At 34.5% G+C, this 26,624-nt stretch overlaps 1 protein-coding gene across 1 annotated transcript in view; it reads left to right on the top strand.

The window, feature by feature from the left end:
- LOC111147669 (CD2 associated protein) overlaps positions 1-26,624 on the top strand; it is a 139,380-nt gene that overhangs the window by 44,158 nt on the left and 68,598 nt on the right. The window contains exons 3-5 of the mRNA XM_022503876.1: positions 8,558-8,711; positions 14,444-14,544; positions 17,600-17,720. Of these exons, the coding sequence (XP_022359584.1) occupies positions 8,558-8,711; positions 14,444-14,544; positions 17,600-17,720 (376 nt within the window). The remainder of the gene's footprint in view (positions 1-8,557; positions 8,712-14,443; positions 14,545-17,599; positions 17,721-26,624) is intronic.

Here is a 26,624-nt window from a genome sequence, read left to right as displayed (position 1 = left end):
AGATCAAGTCTTTTAAAAGTGGGCCAGCTGTGTGTCAGAGGCTAGATAATAAAAAGGCTTTTAATGTGTTAGGATTTGTGTAAGAACTAGCTCCTTATGGTATTTTGATAGGTCATTTCTGCTAGAGCTATGTCAAGAAGATAGCATGGCATTAGGAAAGGAACATGGCCTTTGGAGTTAGGATGTGTTTAGAAAAGTGATCTGGTGGAAATTAATTTTTTTTCGTTAAGTCATTTGGAATGGAAAAGGTAGTTTTAAGAAGATAAAGGGGCTCAGCTAAAATGCCTTTGGAAAGTTGTTTTAGTTACTGAGAAAGGAGAGAATGCCGACATTAATCTCGACAGGTTACTAAAAGCTGAGGATTTGTGTTCACGTCCTGGTAGAAGTATTGGCAGTAAAAATATTTTTTAAAAATCATAACATTGGTTGAGGACCCTGAATCTACATTTAAACTGTATTTTACTAAAGAGCGAACCTGTGCTGAAAAAAGAATGAGTTACCTCCAAGTCCATTTCCCCAGTCTTCTCTGTTTGACACTCGGAGAGGGAGGAGCTCCTTATTACTGCTGAGTAGGGTAGGAGTTGAGGCTCACTAGTCCTCCATTGAATCCCCCTTGATGAAAGGGCTGGTGTGCCTTCTTAGTGCTGCCTTGTGGCCTCCACTGACAGAGAAGAGAAGGAGACTAATTTCCACCTGGTTGGTGGGCGAGTTTGGCTCTCCAGTTGGCCTTCTCTGACACCACTCTGGCCGGAAAATGGGGTAGTGGTAGTGAGTGGGTGGTCTGGTTACAGCCTGGTGAGGGTGGAAGTCCAGGCTCTCTGCTAGTTTGACTTTTTTTTCTCTATTATTTGACTACAGCAGATTGATTTCGGTCTTGCTAGGTAACTCTTTTCTTGATCCTTCTGGAGAGAGCAGGCTTTTCTTAGAGGTTTTTTTTTTTTTTTCCTCTCCTCTCATGGGCAGTAACAGTTGGTGGTTTTTCCAGTACACAGTCTAGAATATTTGAGGCGAAAAGAAAACCTAATAGATTCACTAACCAGTTTCTAAGGAACCTGGGCTCTCTTGGCTGGTCCATCTTCTTTTTTCCACTTTTCAAAATATTTTTATGTTTGTTTTTAGTATGTAATGTCCATAATGTCCAGAGTTTTTAACTGTACTTAGTGGGAGGAATAAGGAAACAGTTTATCTATTCCATCTTTTCATAAGGGAAATCTAGATGGTGACGCATTTTTTTTTACAGTTTTTATTTTAATTTCAGTTAATTAACATACAGTGTTACATTAGTTTTGGATATACAGTATGTAATATAGTAGTTCCATACATGACCCTGTGCTCATCACCAGGCAAGTGCACTTCTTAATCTCCATTGCCTATTTCACCCATTCCCCCAGACCTTCTCCTCTCTGATAACCATCAGATAGATGGGTATGCGTTTTAATAGATTGAAATGCTTATCTTTAAAAACTCATTATGTAGAAAGAATATCTCCTTTTAGAAATGGTATACTAATAGCTAATTTTTCTTGAGAAAAGCAGAGAAATATCAGTAACATAAGATATTAAAAGAAATTAACAAATACTTTTATTAGTTGTACTTATAGAGTGTTAGCAGAACAATGTTTGTGGATAAGGGATGATAATTTGTGAGCTTCGATATAGCTTTCTTGTGTACTTTATACTGATTGTATTATAGGTTATTACATGATATGATATTTTTACTTTAAAAATAAGTGGGTATATTCATAGAAGATGTCTCAGATGTTGGTAAATGAATTGCTTTTCCCCATCTTTTTAAATTTAAAATGAAATTTTGATCCCTTTTGATGAGTTCTTGGAGCTTGATAAAGTGTTTCAGACTTGATATAATTAAGGAACAAGGAAACAAAAGTTATTAACATTTAAGTATTTTTGAGAACTGGCAAGTGAATAAAAGTCATTTGAATATTTCTTTATTTTTACTTAAATTTCTAGCATTTTTTTCTCATTTAGAAAAAGATTTAAATCTCTGAATCTTTTTTTTTTTTAAGTTTTTTTTTTTTTAAATTCAGAGAGAGGGAGAGAGCGTGAACAAGCAGCAGCAGAGAGAGAGGGAGAAGCAGATTCCCTGCTGAGCAGGGAGCCCCCTGCAGGACTTGATCTCAGACCCCTGAGATCATGACCTGAGCATAAGGCAGAGACTTAACTGACTGAGCCACTCAGGCACCCTTCATTGAATTTTTTTTTTTTTAAATTGGGTAGTTTGGTTAAGCAGAATTAAGGTTAAGTCTTTATGGGTGTTTAAAAACTTTTAAAGAAAAATGTCAATATTGGGAATAAGATGATGATCTGATGATGTATGTGGCTAGTTTGGAAGTATCTTAGTCATTTCTTGTTTTTTAAGTATTATTTTTCTAGAAGAATCCTGATTTTGTGTTTTTGTTATTTTTTAAGATTTTATTTATTTATTTGTTACATGTAGAGTGAGTGAGAGAGCGCACAAGCATGGGGAGCTGTAGGCAGAGGGAGAAGCAGGCTCCCTGCTGAGCAAGAAGACTGGGACTGCATCCCAGAACCCTGGGATTATGACCTGAGCTATGGCAGATGCTTAGCGGACCTTTTTTTTAAGAGAGAGGTGGGAGGAACCAAGGGAGAGGGAGAGATAATTTTTTTTTTTTTAATGTTTACTTACCTGCTTATTTATTTATTTTAGAGGGAGCCTGTGTGTGTGTGAGGGAAGAAGGGGGTGGGAAAAGGCAATAGAATCTGAAGCAGATTCCCTGCTGAGTGAGGAGACCTGTGGGGCCTGATCCCACAGTGCTGAGATCATGATCTTAACTGAAATTAAGAATTTTTTTTAAAGAAGGAAATAGCAACATTATTTTATGTTACCTTTATATTTTTGAATCCTTTATTTTATGAAACCTGTTTTTTAGGTAAACCTCAGTGATGTTTTCAAATTTTAGGAGATGTATTGGTGACTTTAATAGAATAGTTCAGGCAGCTGGCTTTGTATCAGGGGAGAATTTTGTGTGTGATTTACTTTCATTATTTGGAACACATTCTATGAGAAAACAACTAGAAGACAACTTGGAATTATAGTAAAAACAATAGATAAAACGTCAGAGTTGTATATAGCTATGATACATTATAGTACATATTTTGTTACATACTGTAAAACATTAAGTATAATACACACTGGTTAAGAGCAATTTTTTCTGTGACTTGGGATATTTTTGATAATATTCTGAATCCTATGTAGGCTGTATTCACTGTGTTAAAGAAATAATTAAGTACAGGCAATGCTAGAAAAAGATGTGAATCTTTTTTGAATCACTGAAATAATACATGTTGAAACAAAATTCAAGGAATATAGAAGTGGCTATTGTGAAAAGTACATTTCTTTCATTATAACCCTCCTCCAGCCTCCTTCTGCATTTAGGAATGTGGTAGATGTAGACTGTTATCTGTAGACAATCTCTTTAACTGAATTACTCGTATCCCCTTCTCCTTTATATCCTATATATAAATCATAAATTTAAATTTAAGACATTATTGTATCAATCATGTTAATGTTTACCTGGGACTTAACTGGAAAGTTAAATTCTGATTTTTTCCTCTTAAGGAGTTAATAAATTTTGTTTCTGCTAAGGTATTTCAAATTGTAGAAATAATTAAAGCCTGGAACGTTTGAGAGCCAGAACCTGGGCTTCTGGGGTATCTCCTGATCTTGCTTTTTGGATTGGCACTCATTGCCTGCTTGTTAATGTCATCTGTGGCCTCAAGGAGTCTAGCAGGTTTGGGAGAAGGATCTCCATGTAGGTGTGATGTCTTTTGAGTCATACATATATTAGCCCTCATTACCTGCTATTCTTCTCCTAAAATCCCTTCATCCTAGAACTGCAAGCAAAAATAACATTTTTAAATCCATGTAACTAGTGTGAAAAATATGACCACTATAAATTATTGGGGGTGTTTTCAATCAGTGTAGTATGCCCGAGTTCTTATTTAGTGGTTTTCCAACTCTACTTCACTTGGCTCTCAGTAACGTTCTTGTGATGGAAAAAGAGAAAGGAGTAGGATTCCACTGACAATGAATGTACATAACTTTTTCTCTCTCTCTTCTTACTTTTGCCTTTTCCAGTGGGGGAGGGGCAATTGCAATAGGAAGGCCCTTTGTCCAAGTTGGAGAGACAGCAGTTATGTGGAGAGTAGCATATTTGGGGGAGAGAATAAATTTAGAGGCTTTCAAAATAGTCCTGTTATATCTGTTATTCATGATTTTGATATCTTGGCACTGAGAAGGTATATACTGATTTCATATTAAGGAGATTTTCTCTTGTTGGCCCTTTCACTTTGGACTTTAAAGTTTTTTGCTACTATCTGATTTAATTTAGACATAAAAATGAAAATCTAATGACTTGAGATAGATGATTCCTTATGTACTATTACTTACATTCTAAAAAAGTAAAAACTTTAGGCATAGGGTAAACTTTAGGCATAGGGTAAAATTTTTGTTAGGTTGAAAACCTCATTTTTCAAAAAAAAAAAAAAAAAAAAAAGAAAACCTCATTTTTCAAACATGGATCTAATGGATGCAGCCAAAGCTACAACAGTGGACATATTAAATAAACATTTAATTCTGCTTACATTCATACATCTTTAGTAATAGCACTTTTCCATTTTTTCTGATTTATGTTTCTGTAAAGTTGGAGGTACTAGTTTTACATAACACTTTTGGAAGTCCCTAATGTTATATTCAAAATATTAAGTGTATTCCTTAAATTTTAATTAGCATAAGAACTGTGACTTAGCTTAGAATTGACCTCTTTCATTTGAGAAACAAAAAAGACTCATTTGCCCTTTAATCTGGTTTTTATTATTCTTTGTGATGTTTATTTAATTCTGTGATAAATAGAAATTAATTGCTTTCTTTTTTCAGATTATGATCATGCACTGGCTATGATTAGATAACCAAATTATTATGAAGATATATTAAAACATGAAGAAGTGGTTTGTGAATTTTATTGAATCATCTTTTAAGTTGTTTTTTGTTAGTGCAATCAGAGTTAAGTATCTCTGGTTATCTTAATAGATGAAGAATAACTATATCCTTTCCAAACTTTAGCTTCCCCTCTCATTTGCTTATATTTCTTACCTTCCTCTAAATCGCCTTTTCTATGAAACAAATTAGTGTAGTTGCATTCTTATTTATATGGAGATTATCCACATTGTCTTTTTCTTGGCCAATTTTGCATTGATATTACCTATTTTGTAGGAGGTTTTTCTCATTTGTAGTACGAAATTCAAAGTTTTTCTCAGTTAGTCAGTACATGATACTTTCCAAATGAGGATTCTTTTTTTAACTATATTTCCTGGTGGAAAGGAAGTGAAGTTGGTAGAAAGTAGATACTACTATGTTAATAGTTTATTTATTGGCTGTTTAGGTAAAAGGAAGTGAGGGCAGAAGGAGGAAAAAACTCTGGACACCTGAGTAACACTTCATAGGAGTCTATCAGATTTGCTGTTGAAGGTGATAGCCAAGGAGTAATTTTTTTTTCTTTTTTTTTTTTAAATTTTCATTAACATGTAATGTATTATCAGCCCCAGGGGTACAGGTCTGTGAATTGTCAGGCTTACACACGCCAAGGAATAATTTGGAGGGACTGTGAGGCCAGGAATTAGGGAAAAATTAGGTTCGTGAGTGAGTGAATGTGTGTATCTGGTAGTGGTAGATTGTGGGAGGAAGATGTTCCAAGAAGAAGAGGAGGCGGAGCTCAAAGCAAACTTTATTTGTAGTTTTACTGAGAGCTTTGGTACTAGTGATTAAACATCTTAGTTGGCACTAAGTATTTGGGAGGTTGTAAACCTGAGTCTTCTCTGTTTAGTGTAGACTGTATATTTCTAATTCGCATTCTCCCTTTCCTTTTATGTTTTAAAAGATTTTTTAGAAATCAGAAGATTTATTATTTTGTCTCTGAGAATACTGAAATATTAAAGTGTTTCTAGGTCTTGAGCAATATGTTATAAGTTTTTTGTCTTGTTTTGTTTTTAGAAACAAGAAGCATTGTGTCAATATATCATAGTTATTCATGTGGTAAATTTTTATTAAAAGATAACACAAATATCTTAAGTTATATAGCCAGTTAACAGGATAGAATCAAGATTTATACCCTGGTCTTCTGTCTCCTGAGCCTGTACTTTTAATGATAATTTGGTCAAATTGGAATTACTTTCCTAGAGGAACAAAATTTGAATGTCAGGCCAAGTTCTTGGTCCTTGTATTAGAAAACAGTAGCTCTCAGAGATAAGACTTTTAGTTTTTTAAAATGTAGACAGCTCATGAGACAGTAAGAAGAATTCAGAATGAATACTTTTTAGCATGTTGAAGTTGTAAGTACTGTTCTTTATGAAGATTTTATGCTTCTATTAGTTTGAAAAATACTTGGTGCAATTCGAAAACGGAGATTTTCATATGTTGATATCTTATTTATTGATAGCAAATTGGCGTATTTTTCCTTAAGTGCATTACCAGTAAAAATGAAGCAGCCCATTTTGTGAAATAGTTTGTATTTTCCATGATTTATACTTTAATGACTTTTCACAATTCTTGACCAATGTAATAATTTTCCCAATATGAAAAACGTTTTTTCTCATTGTAAGATGATATTCATTGTTAAAAACAAACATGAAACAATTCTGAACAGTATAGAGAAGTTAAAATTGTCTGAAATCTTACCAGCTAGAGAGTAACAACTGGTTAACCTTGTGGTAGATATAAACACCCAGAGTTACAAATTTTTTGTTAACTTTGTATGTGAAAAATATCTTCTGGTTAGTGATTTGCTTTTCTAATGGTTACTTTTAATGAGCAGAAATTTTTAAATTGTCAAATGGGTGAGGTAGGAATCCCGTTTTCTCCCAACTCCTTAAATATGGAACATTAGTTTTATGAGCATCATGTTTGTCTTTGCTTTTCGTTAAGTCACGCTTTTCTGTTTATGGACTATTTTGTTTCATTTATTGGTATGTCAGTTTTTATGCCAGTACTGCAGTAATTTATAGTATCATATAGTTTTTCTTTATATCTTATTAAAAAGAAAAGCCCCCTCACTTTGTTTTCCCTGAAGTATTCTGGCTGTTCTTGGCATTTTGTTCTATACAAATTTAAAACCAGTTTATTGCTCTCCTAAATCTGTGGTACAGCTATTAGAATTGTAGTGCATCATTGTGTCAATTTTAGGGAGAATTGATATCCTTATAATAATTGAGCTTTTAATCACTGAACATGGTATGACTTCCCATTTGTCTTCTATTAATTTCATACTTCTTTTCATGAATTTTTTTTTTCTTTTTTTAAGATTTTGTTATTAGGGCGCCTGGGTGGCTCAGTGGGTTAAGCCTTTGCCTTCAGCTCAGGTCATGATCTCAAGGTCCTGGGATTGAGTCCTGCATTGGGCTCTCTGCTCATCAGGGAGCCTGCCTCCCCTCCCCTGCCCCGCCTGCCTCTCTGCCTACTTGTGATCTCTCTCTGTCAAATAAACAAATAAAATACTTAAAAAAAAAAAAAAGATTTCATTATTAATTTAGAGAGAGAGAGCATGAGCAAGTAGGGAGAGGGGCAGAAGGGGAGGGAGGGAGAATCTCAAGCAGATTCGCTCCTGAACAGGGAGCTTGACTTGGGGCTCCATGACCTTAAGATCACAACCTGAGCCAAAATCAGGAGTTGAATGCTCAATCCATTGAGCCACCTAGGCGTTCCTTCTTTTCATGAAGGTTTGCTTATCTTCTGTAATCTGAACATCACCTATTTTTATAACACCCATGAGCTGAGAATGCTAGTTAAGAATTTTATAAATAGTTGGAGGAAATCAGAAGAAAACATTTAATGTCATGTAAAAATTATATGAAGTTGAAATTTTAGTTTCCATAAATAAAATTTTTTGGAGCATAGCTATGTTCATTCATTTAAGTATATAACTGCTTTTGCAGTACAAATGGTAGGGTTCATTTTTCCATTAGAGTTTTGTTTTTTAAGATTTTATTTATTTATTTGGCAGAGATCACAAATAGGCAGAGAGAGAGGGGGAAGCATGCTCTCCACTAAGCAGAGAGCTCGACACGGGGCTCAATCCCAGGACCCTGGGATCATGATCTGAGCTGAAGGCAGAGGCTTTAACCCACTGGGCCACCCAGGTGCCCCTCTGTTAGAGATTTTATGGCCAACAAATTCTAAAATATTTTGCTATTTGGCCCTTTATAGAAAAAGTTTGCCCACCCTGATTTAGAATTATTGTTTGTTTCATTGTTTATATATCTCAGAGTTTCTTTGTATCTTGGGGTGGAGGGGGTGTTTCAGCCTATCTTTCTTTAACTGTGTCTCCAGTTCTGGTAAGACTTAAACTCATGAGTCACTGTTACCAAAGTGTGTTGCATTCTTTGGGTATGTGTGGGCAGAGAAAAATTTGATGTCATGTTTTATATAATAATCACTATACCTGTTTTTTGGTATTTTACATTTGAAGATTTAATTTAATAAAATACAGCTTAATTTGCTTATTTGCTCATTTCCTCTTTTATAGGAAATTAAGAGAGAGACAGAATCTAAGGACGACAGTTTGCCCATTAAACGGGAAAGACATGGGAATGTGGCAAGTCTTGTACAACGAATTAGCACCTATGGACTTCCAGCTGGAGGAATTCAACCACATCCACAAACCAAAAACATGAAGAAGAGTATGTAAATAATTTCTTTCCTGTTTAAATCAAAATAAAGGATGTTTTATAACTATTCATAAGTTATGTTAAGGAAAGTTAGCTTAACCTTTTGCAGCGGACTGTAGAAACTTCCTACATATTTATGTGTTACTAGTTATTGGCCCTTGTAGTCATTCTTCATACAATAATTGAGCATGACCTGCTGACAATTATTTATAGGAATTAGAAATTAAAATATGAGGCTTTGTTTTTCTATTAGCCGTATAAGTTCTGTTGAATAGTTGATTCTTTGCCTTAAACTTATTTTAAAGCCATTTATATCATAAATAAAATTTATTTTATGCCAAGATGCCTACTCATCTTTAAGTAGTATAGATGTGTGCATTTTGATAGTATGTTTTCTTCATTGGTTAGATCTCTGAACATAGATGATCAGTTTCCCAAGGTGATTGGCCCAGTAGAGTCCTTTCGGGTATTTAGTACTTTATAAACAGGGTAGAACATTTTAGCATAGAGGGAGAGCACCACATTTGAAATCAGACATGAGTTTGAATCCATCTTATGACCTTAGATATTTAATCTCTTGAGTTTTATTTTGCTGCTGGTGAGAAGGTGCTAAAAAAGACACGTGGTATTGCTGTTTTTCAAAAAGCTTAAACATTAAACATGTACAAAATACAGTATTTATGGAAGCAGATTGTTTTTTAACATAGTAAGACCTGAAGCCCGTTGAGACATTGAATACTGATAACTGTGATTAATTTGAGTTAATAAGTAGCTTATGAGTATTTAACCACATTTATCTTAGATCAGTCTCTTTGATATTGTGGTCTGTAAGTCCCTTGTGGTACCAAGTAGTCTGTAGTAAAGAAATTATGTTTATACACATTTTACAAATATAAGACTATTTATGATTTTTATAGAGTCTCCTTATATCTTGCTACTTCTGTGTTACGATCCGTCAAGTTTGGGGGAAACCTTTACTTTCTGGGTTCTGTCATCCTTTGATTATTTTCATAAGATGAAAACAGATTTTCATAAAAATAAAAAAAAATTTCATGACAGTAAGGCAGACCAATTAAAGGATTCCTTGTTGTTTCCCAGTAAACGCATTGCACAGACAATATTTAGATATTACCCATACTGCTTTCAGACTACTGCCTGAAGGCGAACAGTTTCAGTAGTTTTAATTGTTCTGGACGCTCAGACTGTGTTTTAGAGACGGGGGGGTCGGGGACAGATTACTGAGAGTATTCCATATCCTACAGGTGAACCTCTGTATGGAAATTTGTGCATAGGAGAATTTTTAGGCCCACTGGAGAGTTATCTATGACCTCTGTCTATTATAAAATCCATTTACCACTTTCTTTAGTTTTACTGAGCTATAAAGGGACAATTTTCTTAAGTAGAGACCAGACAAAGGACTTCAGTGTTATGATTATTTTATTCATTTTGTCTCCTGATAGGAAACGACACTCTTAAATTTTACCTTCATAATTCTTTTTCTTGTAAAAGGAAAAACCATTATGTAGTGGTGCCAGGAGGCTTAGACTTTTTCCTGAGGATCCTCCATAACTTGTTTTTAAGTGCATGTGCTACAAAGACTAAATTGGTCATTTGGAGCTAGCTAACAGGATGCAGGTTGTTTTTGCTTTCAGACTAATTTTCCAGGAAAAGCAAGCTAATGCTTTTTTTTTTTAAAATATGACTTTTTTTGTTATTGTTTGTACCATATCCTTAATTCACAAAATATACCAGCTATTCAAAAGGTGGTATATTGTAATATTAAATAATAGTGGATACTACTATCCAGTATTACTTATACTTAATAAAAACTGTTTTAAAAGTTGATAATACAGTCACTGCAGTGTGAATGTTCACTAATCTCTGTATGCCAAGACAAGTGAATCTGCGTGTGTATTGAATTTTGTTTAAGCAACTTAAGAGAGTTTCAGCTACATACTATGGTTAAATATCTGGAAACTAGGCATGTTAGCTATTTTTCTCTAGTCTCCCAAGCCAAAAACGTTTTGGCTTTTTCATGAAGTCTAGTCATAAAGCCATTGAAACTTTGCTTTTGTGTGTAAGTTAACCATAATACCTGTGTTAAAACAAACAGGTATTTTTTAAGAGTGAGCACAGAATAATGTTTTCCAGGACTATTACTATAAGTTGCTAAAGTTATAGAAGAGAAAAATTTGCACATCTCATAGCAAAAACTGGTGCGATCACATTGCTGCTGAGACCCTTATAAAATCAGGAACAGAGATAATGTTGTAGAGTAAAATTACTTAGAGAGTAAATAACTGACATCTTCCAGCAGCCCAATTCTGGATTCCATTCAGTGTGGAATATTAGTAGATACTTCAACTTTGCATTTGGAAAAAATTGATGCCAGATGTGAATCTACTCTTACTGTGCTGGAGGGAAGACATCAGTTCTTGTAACTTTGTATTTTTTATTAGTGGAAACTCTCACAGAAGTGGTTTTTATCTAGTTAATAATTATGTTGAATGTAAAAAATACATTGAAATTGATACTGATAGATCACTAGTAGTAGTTGCTACAGAATTGATGTTGCTGCATGAAAAATTAGTTGACCAGAATGCCCAGTCTTCAGTGCTTCATTTCTAGAAAACAGTTGTTAGCAAATAGTATGCCTGCTGATTTTGAGTCAGTGCTAAAGAAAATAGTGAAAATTCAGAATACTGTCAAAATATGGTCACTGACTATACATTTTTACAGCATACTTTAAAAAAAATAGGGGCCTATTAGCTCAGGCTCTGCTCTCTAATAATAAAATATTTTGACTCAAAAGGGGAAAAAGACTCTGAACTGACTCCTCTACAGCTGCAGCTTCTCAAATGAATGGGGTAGGGTATTCTAACTTTCTGTTTTCTATAAATCTTAAAGAAAAGTTGAAGGAATAATTGTGCAATGAATATTTTAAATGCTTTCAGTTTGTTGTTAACATTTTTCATGTTGTCTTTATATCTGTATATATATATATATACATGTATATACACACACACACACACACACACACATATATATATATATACACATTTAACTGAATCAGTTGAAAGTATATTGTAGACATGAAACCTCATTCCTAATCACCTAGCTTCTTTTTTATGATGGTGATGATAATATCTTCTAAGATTTGATTGTTTTAATCAAACAGTATGTCAGCAGTATAGCTAGAATCTTTGAAAGTGTGAATCTTTCAGTTAATGGTCTAAGCAGTATGAGATTTTTTTATTGCTGAGTGTAAGAAAAAAAATTTAAGGATGATTCAAGCTTATAGCAGTGACTCTGTTTTTAGCATTTGATTATTTTCTTTGCTTATTGGAGAAAGAAATTGACCAAAAAATCTTGACATTAGAAAAATTTAAATGCTGCAGTAGAACATGAAGATGTAATTTCTGGAACTAAATGGAACCAGAATGGATCATGAATCCTTTTGCTGCTGTTTGTGAAATTTTAGCATTCATCTTCCCAACTTCTGAATGTGGTATACTCTTGGGGAAATTGAAAATCATAATCTTAAATGAGAAATGGTTCTGTAATTTAAGAGTTTTTTTTTTTAAATCTGAATATTTAGGTCTGGTTTTCAGAACCATGAAAATATTTGCTATCCTTAATGGATCTCCATTTGAAAACTTAGGATTTTCTGTAGGAAAAATAGGAGGTAACTTTACTGAGTCTAAAATTTTACAGAATTTGGTTTTTTTTTTCCAAAAAATACAAAATATTTTTTAACAGTTTTTTTTTAAAGTTTTCAACATTGATACGCTGAATGCTTTAATATCTGTGAATTTGAAAACCATTAGAACAGTGTTAATGTGGGCAATCAGATCTGCCAAATAAAACTGGGTATGGATTATGATTAAAAACTTGTCAGTCTAACAGGAAAACATCAAGTTACTGTAAAACAGGGGTGATAGTAATACGTCATAGGTTTTTAGAAGTATCAGCACATCAAGTAAATATTAGAAGAAGTGCTCAATAAATGTAATTATTATTAGTGTTTATACTATTACGAACCATATTAGAAATGTATAAAGTATGTAGCTATGATGAAAATAAAGGGGTAGTTCTATAGTGGGTTGTCAAGCGAGGAATATCTTAAGCCTTTCTTAGGTAAGACATCTCATTCACATGAAGATTGGGGATTATGACATTATGGGTAGAATTGCTGCCTTTGAAAGAAGACCCATGGAGACTAGCAGGTACATGGTATTTACAGGTAGTAAAGGATTTGGCAGATGCTTAACCGTCTGAGCCACCCAGGTGCCCCCCAAACAGTATATTTAAATCTTAGAAAGAAAGATTTATTTTCAAGCAATTAGAAATCAGTGTAATTACATCATTGAGTACAAGATTGAGAATCATCTAGGGAATCTTAAACTGTAGATTTTAATGCAGCCTGCTACTACTGTAACAAAATACTCCAGACTAGATGGGTTAAACAACAGAAATGTATTTTCTCATAGTTCTAGAGGTTAGAATTCTATAATCAAGGTGCTCTCAGAGTTGGATTCTGGTGAGGCCTCTTCCAGACTTGCAGATAGCTGCCTTTCCTCCGTATCCTCACATGGCCTTCGTGTGTGTATGCCCACATGCACATGTGCACAATTAAGTGTGAGTGGGGATTAGGGCTCCACTTTTATGATGTTATTTAACCGTGAATATGTCCCCAAAGGCCCTACCTTGCAGTATAGTCAAGGACACAGTTCAGTCCAAAGCAGGTTGGTCCAAGGTGGAGCCTGAGATACTGCATTTCTCTGAAGCTTTGACATGATACTCTTGCTGCTGGTCTGAGGAATGTACTTTGAATAGCAAGAAGTTATCCTTGAATCAGTTATACCTGATAATCTACCCATAGGTGCTTTAATGATTTTTTTTTTTTTAAAGATTTTATTTATTTATTTGACAGAGAGAGATCACAAGTAGGCAGAGAGGCAGGCAGAGAGAGAGGAAGAAGCAGGCTCCCCACTGAGCAGAGAGCCCGATGCGGGGCTTGATCCCAGGACCCTGAGATTATGACCTGAGCCGAAGGCAGCGGCTTAACCCACTGAGCCACCCAGGTGCCCCTCAACTCAAGAGTTTGAAAGAAGTTATAACCACAAGCCTGTGTGGTTATAAATGATTGTCGCTTACCTGAATAAGTGAAACTTGTTTGAAAACTTAAAATTGTTGTCTTTAACTAGGTGAGTTTGGTTTTTATCTGTCAGAAAATAGAACTCTTGAAGAATATAAGGTGTATTTTGGATTTGTTCATTTTGTGTCTTTTCAACACAGACACTCTTACAATAGTGCATTTTGAGTATTTCCAGACTTTGATCAGGAAGTAGTCTGAAACTTACTGGCTTGGAAGACAGCTTATCTGTGAAAAAATTTTTTGTGCCAACAGTGTCTTTTATTGTTGATATTTTTAATCTCAAAATTGGCATTTGATATTTTACTTTGGTCTAAGTGGTGGGATTAGATATATAAATAGATTTCATGGCTGGGAACCTTATACCTTATTTGTATTTGGTTTGAATTTATTTTGGCACGTATAATATGGGGCAAGGTGAAAAGCCAACCAGAACTGATTGTGGTTAGCTGCTTAGAATGCTTACATGTTCTGTTTTTATTCGTATATATGAATTCAGTGGCAATAGATATGGTGTGTAAATAAAGGTGCTATTGTTTGTTTTAATGGTCTTTGTTAACCTCATTTTTTACTATGTTATTTCTTTCAGAGACCAAGAAGCGTCAGTGTAAAGTTCTCTTTGAGTACATTCCACAAAATGAGGATGAACTGGAGCTGAAAGTGGGGGATATTATTGATATTAGTGAAGAGGTAAGGAAAACATGTTCTAGAGATAAAGTAGCAATTGCAATTAATGCTCTGGGTATTAGAAAACTGCTTTGTAAGAATATTAATTTTTCATTAGACTTTTTTTGTCAGTTTCACTGTATTTTATAAAAATTTTAAGATACAGGTTTTAAAACGGATCTTTAATGTCTTAATATAAGGTTGTCTTATCTGTTGGAATAAAGCTTTACTCAGCTTACTACATCTGGTATTTGTGTACTATATATGTGTTGACTTAGGAATAAAAATTTTTAAGCTAAAGATTAATGTAGCTAAGAATAAAAATAAACATTTTCAATTCTGAATTCACTTTAGGCCCAAAACAGTAAAAGAGAAGCAATTGTACCTTCTGCATAGCAAAGGGATACAAAAACAGAATCTTTTTGAAAGCTTTGCCTTATTTGTCACATTGAAATGTGAACCAAAATACACTTTTCCTACATTTTAATATCTTAGAATGAGATTATAAAATATGGTTGATATAATTTTTCATATCTCTTCTTTTACTATTAAAAGAATATTAAAACTTTTATTTGGCAGCCAAAGATCCCATTTTCAAAGTATATGTTTTGATATCAGATATAGTTAAAGGGATTGATTTTTATGTCATAACATCATGTAATATAATTCATAACTTAATGCTCATATTAAATTCCAATGTATATATATGAGACAATTCTGTTTTATTTCCACCGAGGGGCAATAATAATAGTTAATGTTTATTGAGGCTGTATGCCTGAAGCATTATGCTAAGTGTTTCACATTTATTATTTTCTTTAAATTTTTTAACAACCTAAGGAGACAGGAATTTTTATATCCATTTTATATATGAAGAGATGGAGTCATGGAAGATAAGTGATTGGCTGTTCTAGTTACTGTTGCTGCATAACATTATGACCCAAACTTTGTAGCCAAGAACAACAATTTTACTAGGTTCATGGGTTACATGAGTCAAGAATTCAGATAGGGCACGGTTGGATGGCTTGTGCCTCTGTTCCGTGATTTCTGGAGGTCTCAACTGGAAAGATGCAGTTTGGGTGCTGCTGGAATCATGGGAAAGCTCCTTTACCGACATGATTGGGTACCTAGAAGGCTCGAAGACTGCCTGTGGATACCTACTAGGTAGCCTCTCCATTTGACTTCACTTTCTCACTGTGTGGAGCCCCAAGATAATTGACTTATTGCATGGCATTTCAGGGCTCTTAGTGTAAACATTTCAGCAAACATGGTAATAGCCTTTTATAATCTGCCCTTGGAAGTGATAGTGTCATTTTCACCACATTCCGTTGGGTACAAGCATGTTAAAAGGCAGTGATATTGAAGGCAGTGGGGGCAAAGACCACCTGTTGGTGGAATGTCAAGATTACCTTGTAGATAATCATGTGGGATAGGAGATCTTGTTTCAGCCGTTTTTGCTCAAGTCCATATGCATGGGATGCAGAGGAGCTGGAATCTGAATCCACATAGTTTGAGTCTTTGTTCTTTACTGCTGTACTATCCTGCCTCTTAAGAATTCCTTAATTTATAGGAATTGTAACATTATTTACCCTAACTACTCTATTGCTGCCGATTTGGGATTGCAGGTAAAGACAATTAAGTTTCCTGATGTTTTTCTCAGTTGTATCTGTTACAGTTTGGTCTGTATATCTCCATCACCGTAGTTTGAAGAATTCTGAAACCTTTGGTGTCTCCTTAAATCTGCTAAAAAATTTCTAAACTCTTCAGTCTTACTGCCTTCCGTTTCTCCCTCAAACAGCTTGTGTTCTAGCCATCTTGTATTTCAGCTGTGTATATTCCAATAATAAGTCCTTTGTTTTTACGTCACCATATTTTTAAATTGGTTTGTACCTAGTAAACTCTTATTCAGCCTTTAATATCCAGCTTTTTTGTCATTTATTTAGGGGAGCCTTTTTTTTTTTTTTTTAAATTTTAAACCCTTCTTTTGTGCTCTTACAGCATTTTGTTTATACTTCTGTTGTAGCACCTCTTACATTATATTGTAATATCTGTGTAGTGTTTGCCCTTGAGTGAAACAGTCTAAAGAAAATAGATTTCTCATATGCAAATCCAGTCTTTGACAGCAGCTGACACCATGGCTTATATATAGTGAGTGCCTGTTGGATGAATAACTTATTAAAATTTGCCTTGTAATTCTGAGGTGAAAAACATTTAAAACATATTTTAAACTAAGTAAAGAGCCTTCCCTAGCAGCAGTATTTCATGTTTTGCTGTTGACAGTGAATAGTTTACTATTACCTATTAAGACCTTTTAGTAAATTTAGCAAAATTTAGTAAATTTACAAAATTTAGTAAATTTAGCAAAAATTACACATTCTAAAACAGTTATTAAATAGTATTAAATAACCATGATAATTAGTAACCTTGTTATTAGTGAATGTAAATATTTTTCTAGAGAGTTTGGTTTCCAGGGATATTTCTGGTTGAGGTGGGGGAAGTGTTTAGAAGAGCCTAGCTTCTGGATTTTAAAAATAAGGGATTCTTTTTCTTACTTGTGTTAAGATTCACTGATTAAGTAAAAGTCTTGTAATTATATGGGCATTTGGGAAGTTATATTCTTACATTTATCAAACTTCTTCCAACTCTCAATTTTCATATATTTAATAGTATATGAAATATATTACAAATATTGAAGTAATTAGGCTTCAAATTGAGGCTCAGTGGTGTTTAAAAGAATAACATTCTACAAGAGAGCTCTCTGCTTCCAGCTATTAATATCTTATTCTTGGTTATCTGATATTTTTATAAAAATTACTTATATGGTGGATTGCAGTTGATACAAATTCTCATTGTAAATGTTGTTAAGTGCTACTGATATGACTAATCCTTTTATGATAAATCTAATCAACTTAGATTTAATCTACTTAAAATAATTTTTCACCATTATTTTCTTACAGATTTAGAAGGATTATTTTGCATCACTAACTTCCTGCTCATTTACTTATGTAGCTTAATTTTCCCATAGCAGGAAGATTTTACTTAAGAGAACTTTTTATTATTTTTGAGTTGTGAACTCTTTCAGGTAGAAGAAGGCTGGTGGAGTGGAACCCTGAACAACAAGTTGGGACTGTTTCCCTCAAATTTTGTGAAAGAATTAGAGGTAACAGATGATGGTGAAACTCATGAAGCCCAGGAGGATTCAGGTAGATTATTTAAAAAATTTGAATAGATTTAAATAAAATTATGTATTATCTAGTTTTTACTTGGTATTTTTTCAAACTGTTCTTGTTGAACTATGAGCTTCCATTTTTCTGCTTTTAAAAAGCAGCTTATGACAGGGACTTAAAATGAACTAAATATCTAGGCAAATAATTTAATATGTTTCCTTCTCTGATGTCTGTTTCAACCCTAAGTAAATGTTTAGTATGCTGATTATGAATTATATTACTTACATTATCTGATTTCTTTCCACTTAAGATATACTAATATAATGTTTTGATTTGACTTTGCAAATGTCCCAACTACTTCAGAGATTTTAGAAATTAAAAAAAAAAACTTGCTTTTATTTTTGTTCATATTCAGATAATAAATTACATTTTTTGTGCAGCCAGAATGTCATTTAATACATTGTGGTTGCCCTCATTTGTAGGCTCACCCACAAATTCATCTTGAAATTGTTCACCATTTAAAAGTATGATTGAGAACAGGGTTGCCTGGCTGGCTCAGTGGGTTAAACCTCTGCCTTCACCTCAGGTCATGATCTCAAGGTCCTGGGATGGAGTGCTGCATTGGGCTCTCTGCTCAGCAGGGAACCTGCTTCCTCCCAATCTCTCTGCCTGTCTACTTGTGATCTCTTTCTCTCTTTCTGTCAAAGAAATAAATCTTAAAAAAAAAAAAAAAAATTGCTTTAAAAAAAAAAGTATGATTGAGAACATTTTATCCCAAAGCTAAATTTAAATTATTTTATTTTTAGGAATTGCTGTGGAATTTATTTATTTTTTTTAAAGGTCTATTTAATTATTTTAAAGAGAGACAGAGCATGTGTGAGTGAGCAGTGGGGGAGGGAGAGAGAATTTCAAGCAGTCTCTTCACTAAGTGCAGAGCCTGATGTGGGTTCCGTCTCACAACCCTGAGATCATGACCTGAGCTGAAACCAGGAGTCTGACACTGAATTTACTGAGCCACCCAGGCGCCCTATTTTTTTTTTTTTTTTTTTTAAAGAGAAATTAAATTCACAAGTGGTAATGCAGGTTAAAGTAGATCTTTTTCTATATGGAAAAATACGTGTAGTGAGGTTCAGTGTATTTTCAAAATGAAGACATTAAATATTGTCAGTATTTAATATTGACAATATTATTTAATTCATAGTTGACATATGGATTTAAGTGTTTTGTATATGCTTTGTATAGCTGTTTTTTTCCTCCCAGTTCTGGACAAGACCATGCAGGGAATTTATTTCCCAAATTTCTTTAGGATAGTTTCCCAGTCTTGCTTTGTTTTTCTTGACAATTTTGAAGGGTTTATACTGATATTTTATATAATGGATCCCAGTTTGGGCTTTCTTTAGGTTCTTCATGATTAGTTTCAGGTTGTATTTTATTAACAGGGTTACATATTGCGTTGTATCAGGAGGCACATGATGTCTGTGTGCTCTCTTTTTGGTGATGTTCAGTTTGATTACTTGGTTAAAGCTGTGCTGCAGTGTAAGTATACCATTGTTTCCTTTATAGTTGTCTTGTGGGAAGATACTTTGAGACTACATAATTGACATTCTTCTCTAAAGAACTTTTCTTTCTGTTCAGTTTGTTTGTTTATCAAACAAACTCACCAGTGGGTTCTAATTTATTCACTAGGTGTTAATCTGGTACTCTTATTTATTTTGCTATCACCAGATTTGGCCCATGAAAGCTCCTTCAAATTAAGTTTCTGTGATTTTTTTCAAAAACCAACTTTATTGGACATTTATATATAATCTGCCTATTTAAAATACTCAGTATGAGTTTGACAGATGAATGCATCTATGAAAACCACTGCCACAATAAATGTACAAAACATTTGCATCATCCCCCAAATATTCCTCATTCCCTGAGCTGTCCACATCTCTTTTTCTGCCTCTGGTTTCAGATGATCATAGGTCTGCTTTTTTCTCATTATGGATCAGTTTGCATTGCTGTGTCCTCTGGACAGGGGTCTTCTTCATTGTTTGATCACTTTATTTTGTTGAACAAGATGTTCCAGGCTCATGTTCTACTTTCCCTACTTCATCCTCAAATCAGCTACTTACTCAGGCAAAGATGATTTCTTTTAGAGAAATATAGTAGTTAGGCAGTGAGATCTGAGTAGAAGTGTGCTCCTTGATCCTGGGGTATTGCTTCTAGGTACTCTTAGTAGATAAAATGGAATGCTTACACGTGTACACACATGCCCACATACACGCACACTCCTATATCTCTTTACCTGTCATCCTTTCTCTACCTACCTGCCTATTTCTACTGGTATCTCTAATTCTAGTTTAATACCACAGGGTACATTCTAGTCTGCAATGATTTCGTCTGTAAACCCATTAGCCATAGAGATGAATGAAATAAATAGTAGAGTTTACTTTACTTTTAAGGGAATTTTCAGGAAGGGGTTTTAGAATAAATTTTAGTAATAATAGGCAGTAGAGTGAAGGTATGAATCAATCTGGTGAGTAGTTTTAACTCTAATCTTATTTTTAGCATTAAAATAAATGACCTTAGGAAGCAGTAGATGACAGTTTAATCAGTGAATATTTCTTATGTCTTCTATGTGCTAAGTGCTAGGTTGGTTTTGTGAGGGCACAGAATCCCCTCTGTAGTCCAGAAGCTCAAGGTCCAGGCCTCTGAGGGATAAAACAAGTATGAACTCAAATTAGTACATTTCAGTATGGATTAAAATGGTCTGAGTATAAGAGGTGCTGGTGGAGAACAGTTCGAAACAGAATACGTTGTTTGTCACTTAAAAGAATTATTTGTACGTTTTCATCTTTTTCAGAAATATCCCAGGAAACAAATATAATCTGCAGCTCTGACTACAACTATTTTAGAAGGTGTTATTTTCTAAACTTCTGTTCTTTTTCTTCTAATTGTTCTTCCCCTTGTTTTCCTCTATACAAGCTTTTTTTTTTTTTTTTTTTTAAAGATTTATTTATTTATTTGACATACAGAGATCACAAGTAGGCAGAGAGGCAGGAGAGGGAGAAGCAGGCTCCCCGGTGAGCAGAGAGCCCGATGTGGGGCTCAATCCCAGGACTCCGGGATCATGACCTGAGCTGCAGGCAGAGGCTTTAACCCCCTGAGCCACCCAGGCACCCCGATAAAAGCTTTTTTTTGAAAAATGGTCAATTTTTATAAAAAACATTATATAGAATTATTATCTTAACCATTTTCTTTGCATAGTTCAATTGTGTTATGTATATTCACATTGCCATGCAGATCTCCAGAATTTTTTCATTTCAAAAAATCAGAACTCCATATCCATTAAATAACTCCTCATTCCTTGCCCCTTGAACCACCATTCCACTTTCTGTTTCTGTGAATTTGACTACTTTAGATACCTATATAAATGAAATCATACAATATTTTCTTTTTGAGACAGGCTTATTTCAATTAACATAATGTTTTCAAAGTTTGTTTATGTTACAGTATGTGACAGAATCTCTCAGATTGAATAATATTCTGTTATTTGTATGTACTGCATTTTGTGTAGCCATTCATCCATTCATGGATGTTTGAGTTGTTTCCCTCTCTTGGCAGTTGTGAGTAAAACATGGGCTGTTAAAACACAGGCATACATTCATTTGAGACCTTGTTTTCCATTTGGATATATACCCAGAAGTGGGATTGCTAGATTATATGCTAGTTCCATTTTTAATTTTTTAAGGAATTGCAGTATCATTTTCCATAGTGTTTGCACTATTTTACACTTCCACCAATAGTGTAAAGGGTTCAAATTTCTCCCTGTCTTCAGCAAACACACTTGTTTTCTGTTTTTTTCTTTTCTTTTTTTAATATTAGCTGTCCTGATGGATATAAATATCTCATTGTGATTTGGATTTTGATTTCTCTAATGATTAGTGATCTTGAGCATCTTTTCATATGCCTTTTTTTTTTTTTTTTTACGATTTTGTTTATTTGACACAGAGGCAGTGAGAGAGGAAACAGAAGCAGTGGGGGAGAGGGAGAGGAAGAAGCAGGCTTCCTGCTGAGCAGGGAGGCCACTGGGTCCATCCTAGGACCCTGGGATGATGACCTGAGCTGAAGGCAGTGGCTTAAGGACTGAGCTATCCAGGCACCCCTTTTCATATGCTTGTTGGCCGTTTGTATATCGTCTTGGGAGGAGTATCTGTTCAAGTTCTTTGTCTATTTTTCAGACAGGTTGTGTGTGTTTTTTTTTCCTTTTGTAGTTGTAGTAATTCTTTATATGTTATGGATATTAATCCCTTATCAGATAGATGATGTGCAGGTATTTTTTCCCATTCTGTTAATTGTTTCCTTTGATGTAGAAAAATTTTTCATATAGGTAGCCTCTTTTGTCTATTTTTTCTTTTGTTGCTTGTGCTTTTAGTATCATATTTAAGAAATCATTGCCAAATCCAATGCTAATGAAACTCTCCCTGTGTTTTCTTCTAAGAATTGTATAATTTTTGGGTTTTTGTCTAGGTTGTTAATTCATTTTGAGTAAATTTTTGTGTATGATTTAGTACAAGGGTCCAATGCATTGTTTTGTGTGTGGATATACAATTTTCCTAGCAGCATTTGTTAAGGATGTTATCAGATAGAGAACTGGTTCCAAGCTCAGGTTTGGTTGCTTGCTGCTAGAAAAATCAATACTCAAAGGACAAGTGATGGTGGGAAAGGAAAGGTTGCTTTATTCTGGAAGCTGGCAACCTGGGAAGATAGTGGACTCATGTCTCAAGGACCATCTTCACTTTCCAGGTGAATCTGGAGAGTTTTAAATGGGCTCCTCCCAGGCAGTGTAACCGGATGTTGACATGTCCCTGAATAGACTTGTATCAGTGGCAGCTGTTTTCAAATGCAGTCAGGCCGCCTCTTCTGGGAAAGTCTGGTCCTTTAGTCCTCAAGGTCAATTATCTCCAGATTTCAAAGAAAGTTAAGTTAGTTCTGCTGCAGATCAAGGGATTTAAATCAGCAAGCAAGGAATGCATAAACTTGAAGCAAGGTTAATATTAAGACCTATGGTAATGCTGTTACAGAGAGTCCTTTCCCCATTGAGTGGTCGGCCATAACACCCTTCTGAAGTTCATTTGACCAGTCTGTGCAGACTTTTATCATGGCACCTGTGGCTATTTATGTTTCTGTTTTTCCTCTCCAATAGACTGTCAGCTGTTATAGAGACTTTGTTTGCTTACTGCTTACTATAGGTATGATCCAAAAAATGAATAGCTTATGATCTGTTTAATTTTTATTTCAGAGTATTACATTTTCTTTCATGTCATTTATGTGCCTCTTTTTTTGGACCAACACTTTGGGGAGGGATAGTGTAAAAAAAATTTCATAATTTATATATGATCATAATTTATATATAGCCCTCATACAGTTGATTATGTCATCTGTTTTCTGGAGCATAAGGGAATGGTATGGGTTATTCCTAGGGAGAGTAAATGAATCAGTCTCCGCTATGGTTGGTTAACCTACTTGCGTGGAGCACTGTGCTTTTCAGATTAGGGGCTTGATCAGTTAGCATTTGTGGGTAACTGTTGTATTCCTAATCTGATGTGCCATCTTGATTATAGGGAGGGCTAGAATATTGCTTTTTTTCATGTTTCTTGGTTCATATACATCTTCGAGAAGCAGATGAAAGCTGTATACTCTGAAAAGTGCACATAATAATGAGTAAAATTTTACAAATAGTTCATGTGGTACATAGTTCATATATATGACTAGATAATATATTGGTTCAAAAGTTGTCAGTATGTAAAAAGATATACATTATAATACTTGTCTCCATCCATGCAAATGACCAAGCATTTGTACTTTTTTGCTGTCTTCCCAGCAAGGTACCCACAAAAACATGCAGGTACCCACAAAATCATCTATTTATTTGAATATTTCCTTCTTTCTTAAATAAAATGTAACATATTATGTTGTTCAGGATAGGCTCCAGTGAAAACAACCTGAAAATCATGGTGGCTTAAAACAAAGATGGAGTCAGTTAGGGACTTAGACTGATAGAGCCTCCTTTTTTTTTTTTTTTTTTTTTTTTAAGATTTTATTTATTTATTTATTTATTTATTTATTTATTTGACAGAGACACAGCGAGAGAGGGAACACAAGGGGAGTGGGAGAGGGAGAAGCAGGCTTCCCGCTGAGCAGGGAAATGGATTTGGGGCTTGATCCCAGGGTCCTGGGATCATGACCCGAGCCGAAGGCAGATACTTATCGCCAGAGCCACCCAGGAGCCCCTAGAGTCTCCTTTTTGACACATGGCTTAGACGCAGAGTCAGGGAAAAAGGAACATGGCTTTTAAAGCTTCTGCTTCAAGTCTGCACATACTGCTTCCACTAATATTGTATTGGACTGTCAGGGCTATGCCTGAGTGAAACAGAGTAGGGATATGTAACTTTCCTACAAGGTAGGGCACTAAGTGTCAATATTAATGCAATCTACCACATACACTACCATGGATCCTCTTTTAAGAATCCTGTATTTAAAGCTCATTGGCCTTTCAGAGGAGCTTCAGTGTCTTCTTAGCTCTGTACATGTGCTAAAAACTAATGAAAAGAACACTAACTTCATGGATATTTAGTATGAATGATGATGGCCTTCTGGAAGATGCAAATTTCTGTTTTTAATTTGCCTCCCATTTCTAATGCTCTTCTGCTGTATGTATTTTTTCTCCTTAACTTTGCAGTGAACTTTTTAAGGTTCTAAATTTCTCTAAGGCTCTACCTTAAACTATGTGAATTAAAGAAACAAGTAATTGAATCCTTTAAAAGCTTGTCTTTAGTCAGCTTCTGTCTAGTGTCCTTTTAAAAATTATTTTATTTTATTTTATTTTATTTTTTAAAAATTTATGTATTTGACAGAGAGACAGCGAGAGAAGGAATACAAGCAGGGGAAGTGGGAGAAGGAGAAGCAGGCTTCCCCACTAAGCAGGAAGCCTGACTTGGGGCTCCATCCCAGCACCCTGGTATCATGACCTGAGCCCAAGGCAGATGCTTAATGACTGAGCCACCCAGGCATCCCTAGTGTCCTTTTTTAAATCAGTACCTCATAAAGCAGGCCCTCATTTTTCAGATTATATATAGAGAGAAAGAACTTGGCATAATACCTGGCAAATTTTGAAGCATAGTTGATATTAGTTCTTTCTTACCAGCTGTTTTATTTTTACTTCTTTACCCATTCTTTTCCTTTAATTTTTCTCTTTAAAAAAAATGTGGAGTTAATCATTTTGAATAATGACAAGATAAAGTGTTAATAAGCAGACCAATTTTTAATACTGGGAGTTATAGTGGGGTGGGGTTAGGACATTGAAATCATTCTTTCAATGCAGATGCTGATTACATTGAAATATAGAAAATCATTTAGATAGGAAGATATACGAGTCATAAAAACATACTATTTTATGTTATACTTATTTGAGAATACTTGATATTCTGAAGTCAGAACTCTTATCTAAAGTTGTGTAGAAAGCATTGAGAACAAATAAATATTGAAAACATCTGGCTTAAATTTAGTGATACAGTTATTACTTAGCAGACTGTCTCCTGAATTACTTCTGATGCATGTTGTTGTTTATAATGTTTCATAGGTATTGGATCTTCTAATATTTATAATATTAATATCCAATATAGGTATTGGATCTTATCTAATATTCTTCTAATATTAACATTTGGGGAAGTTGGGTGGCTTACTTTGTTAAGCGTCCAACTTGATTTTGGCTCAGGTCATGATCTCAGGGATGTGAGATTGTGCCCTGTGTGGGGCTCTGTGCTGGGCATGAAGTCTTCTTAAGATTCCCTCTCCCTGTGGGGCCCCCCCAAATTGTTATGAATTGAAGCTTACAATGAAATGATGTTTATGATGCCATGTAAACTCAGCTCTTAAAATATGTACAAAATTTTTTTTAGGATTTTATTTATTTGACAGAGAGAGGGAGAACACAAGCAGGGGGAGTGGCAGGCAGAGGGAAAAGCGGGCTTCCTGGCAGTCTCCCTCCTGAGCAGGGAGCGGGATGCAGGACTCTATCCCAGGAACCGAAGGTTATGACCTGAGCTGAAGCAGACACTTAACCAACTGAACCACCCAGGTGCTCCCAAATTTTAGGGCTATATGGGGCTACTAGTAAAAGAAGTACAACTTAAATTTTATTATATTTTATTTTTCTACATTTTATATTATATTTATAAGTTTTTAAATTTTTATAGTTAGAAATACTTTGGTACTTTCTTGCACTATTAAACCTTATTTGAATTTTAGTAACTTTGCAGAAGTATGTCTGTTAAAAATGTACTTCCTTGCTTGCTTAACCTCTTTAAAATAACACTGCATTCTAAATGTGGAGCTTTGTGATTATGGAGTAGGAAGTCAGTGGTTGAAATACACTATAATTCCCCCCTTTTTTTAAAACTCTAACTTTTAGGCAGAAATTTTTTGCATATTGATTTGAATGCCAGGAAGTGAACACTTTATGAGAACTTTAGAATTCTTGTGATAAAAGAATATAGATCTTTAAGCTTTGATTTAAGAGTTCTTAATGCATCTTATGCATTATTATGCATTATTATTTACAGAATTGATGTCCACTATTCCTTGTCCTAATGAAGTATAATATACTCTGTCTATAATTGGCATTCTTACAGTCTTTTTAGTTTTTTTTTACTTATTTAGATAAATAACTCCTAATACTCAATTTTCAGGAAAAGCTTTGCTTCTGTAAAGAAGTGTTATGTTTCCATTTTTATAATGAAATGACTCCTTTTTTGTTTTGTCAAATATATGTAACCCCTTTCATTTAGAGTGTCCTTTATCATCTTTTACGTTTCACTTTATTTGCTAAGTAGGACCTGCTTTCAGTTTCTCCCCATATTCTATAAAGCCAGTGACTATAGCTTCTGGTATTTT

This window comes from Enhydra lutris, unplaced genomic scaffold (assembly GCF_002288905.1).
Source record: "Enhydra lutris kenyoni isolate GAN:26980312 unplaced genomic scaffold, ASM228890v2 scaffoldscaffold17, whole genome shotgun sequence".
Taxonomy (NCBI): domain Eukaryota; kingdom Metazoa; phylum Chordata; class Mammalia; order Carnivora; family Mustelidae; genus Enhydra; species Enhydra lutris.
This window is presented reverse-complemented; position numbering and strand designations above follow the sequence as displayed.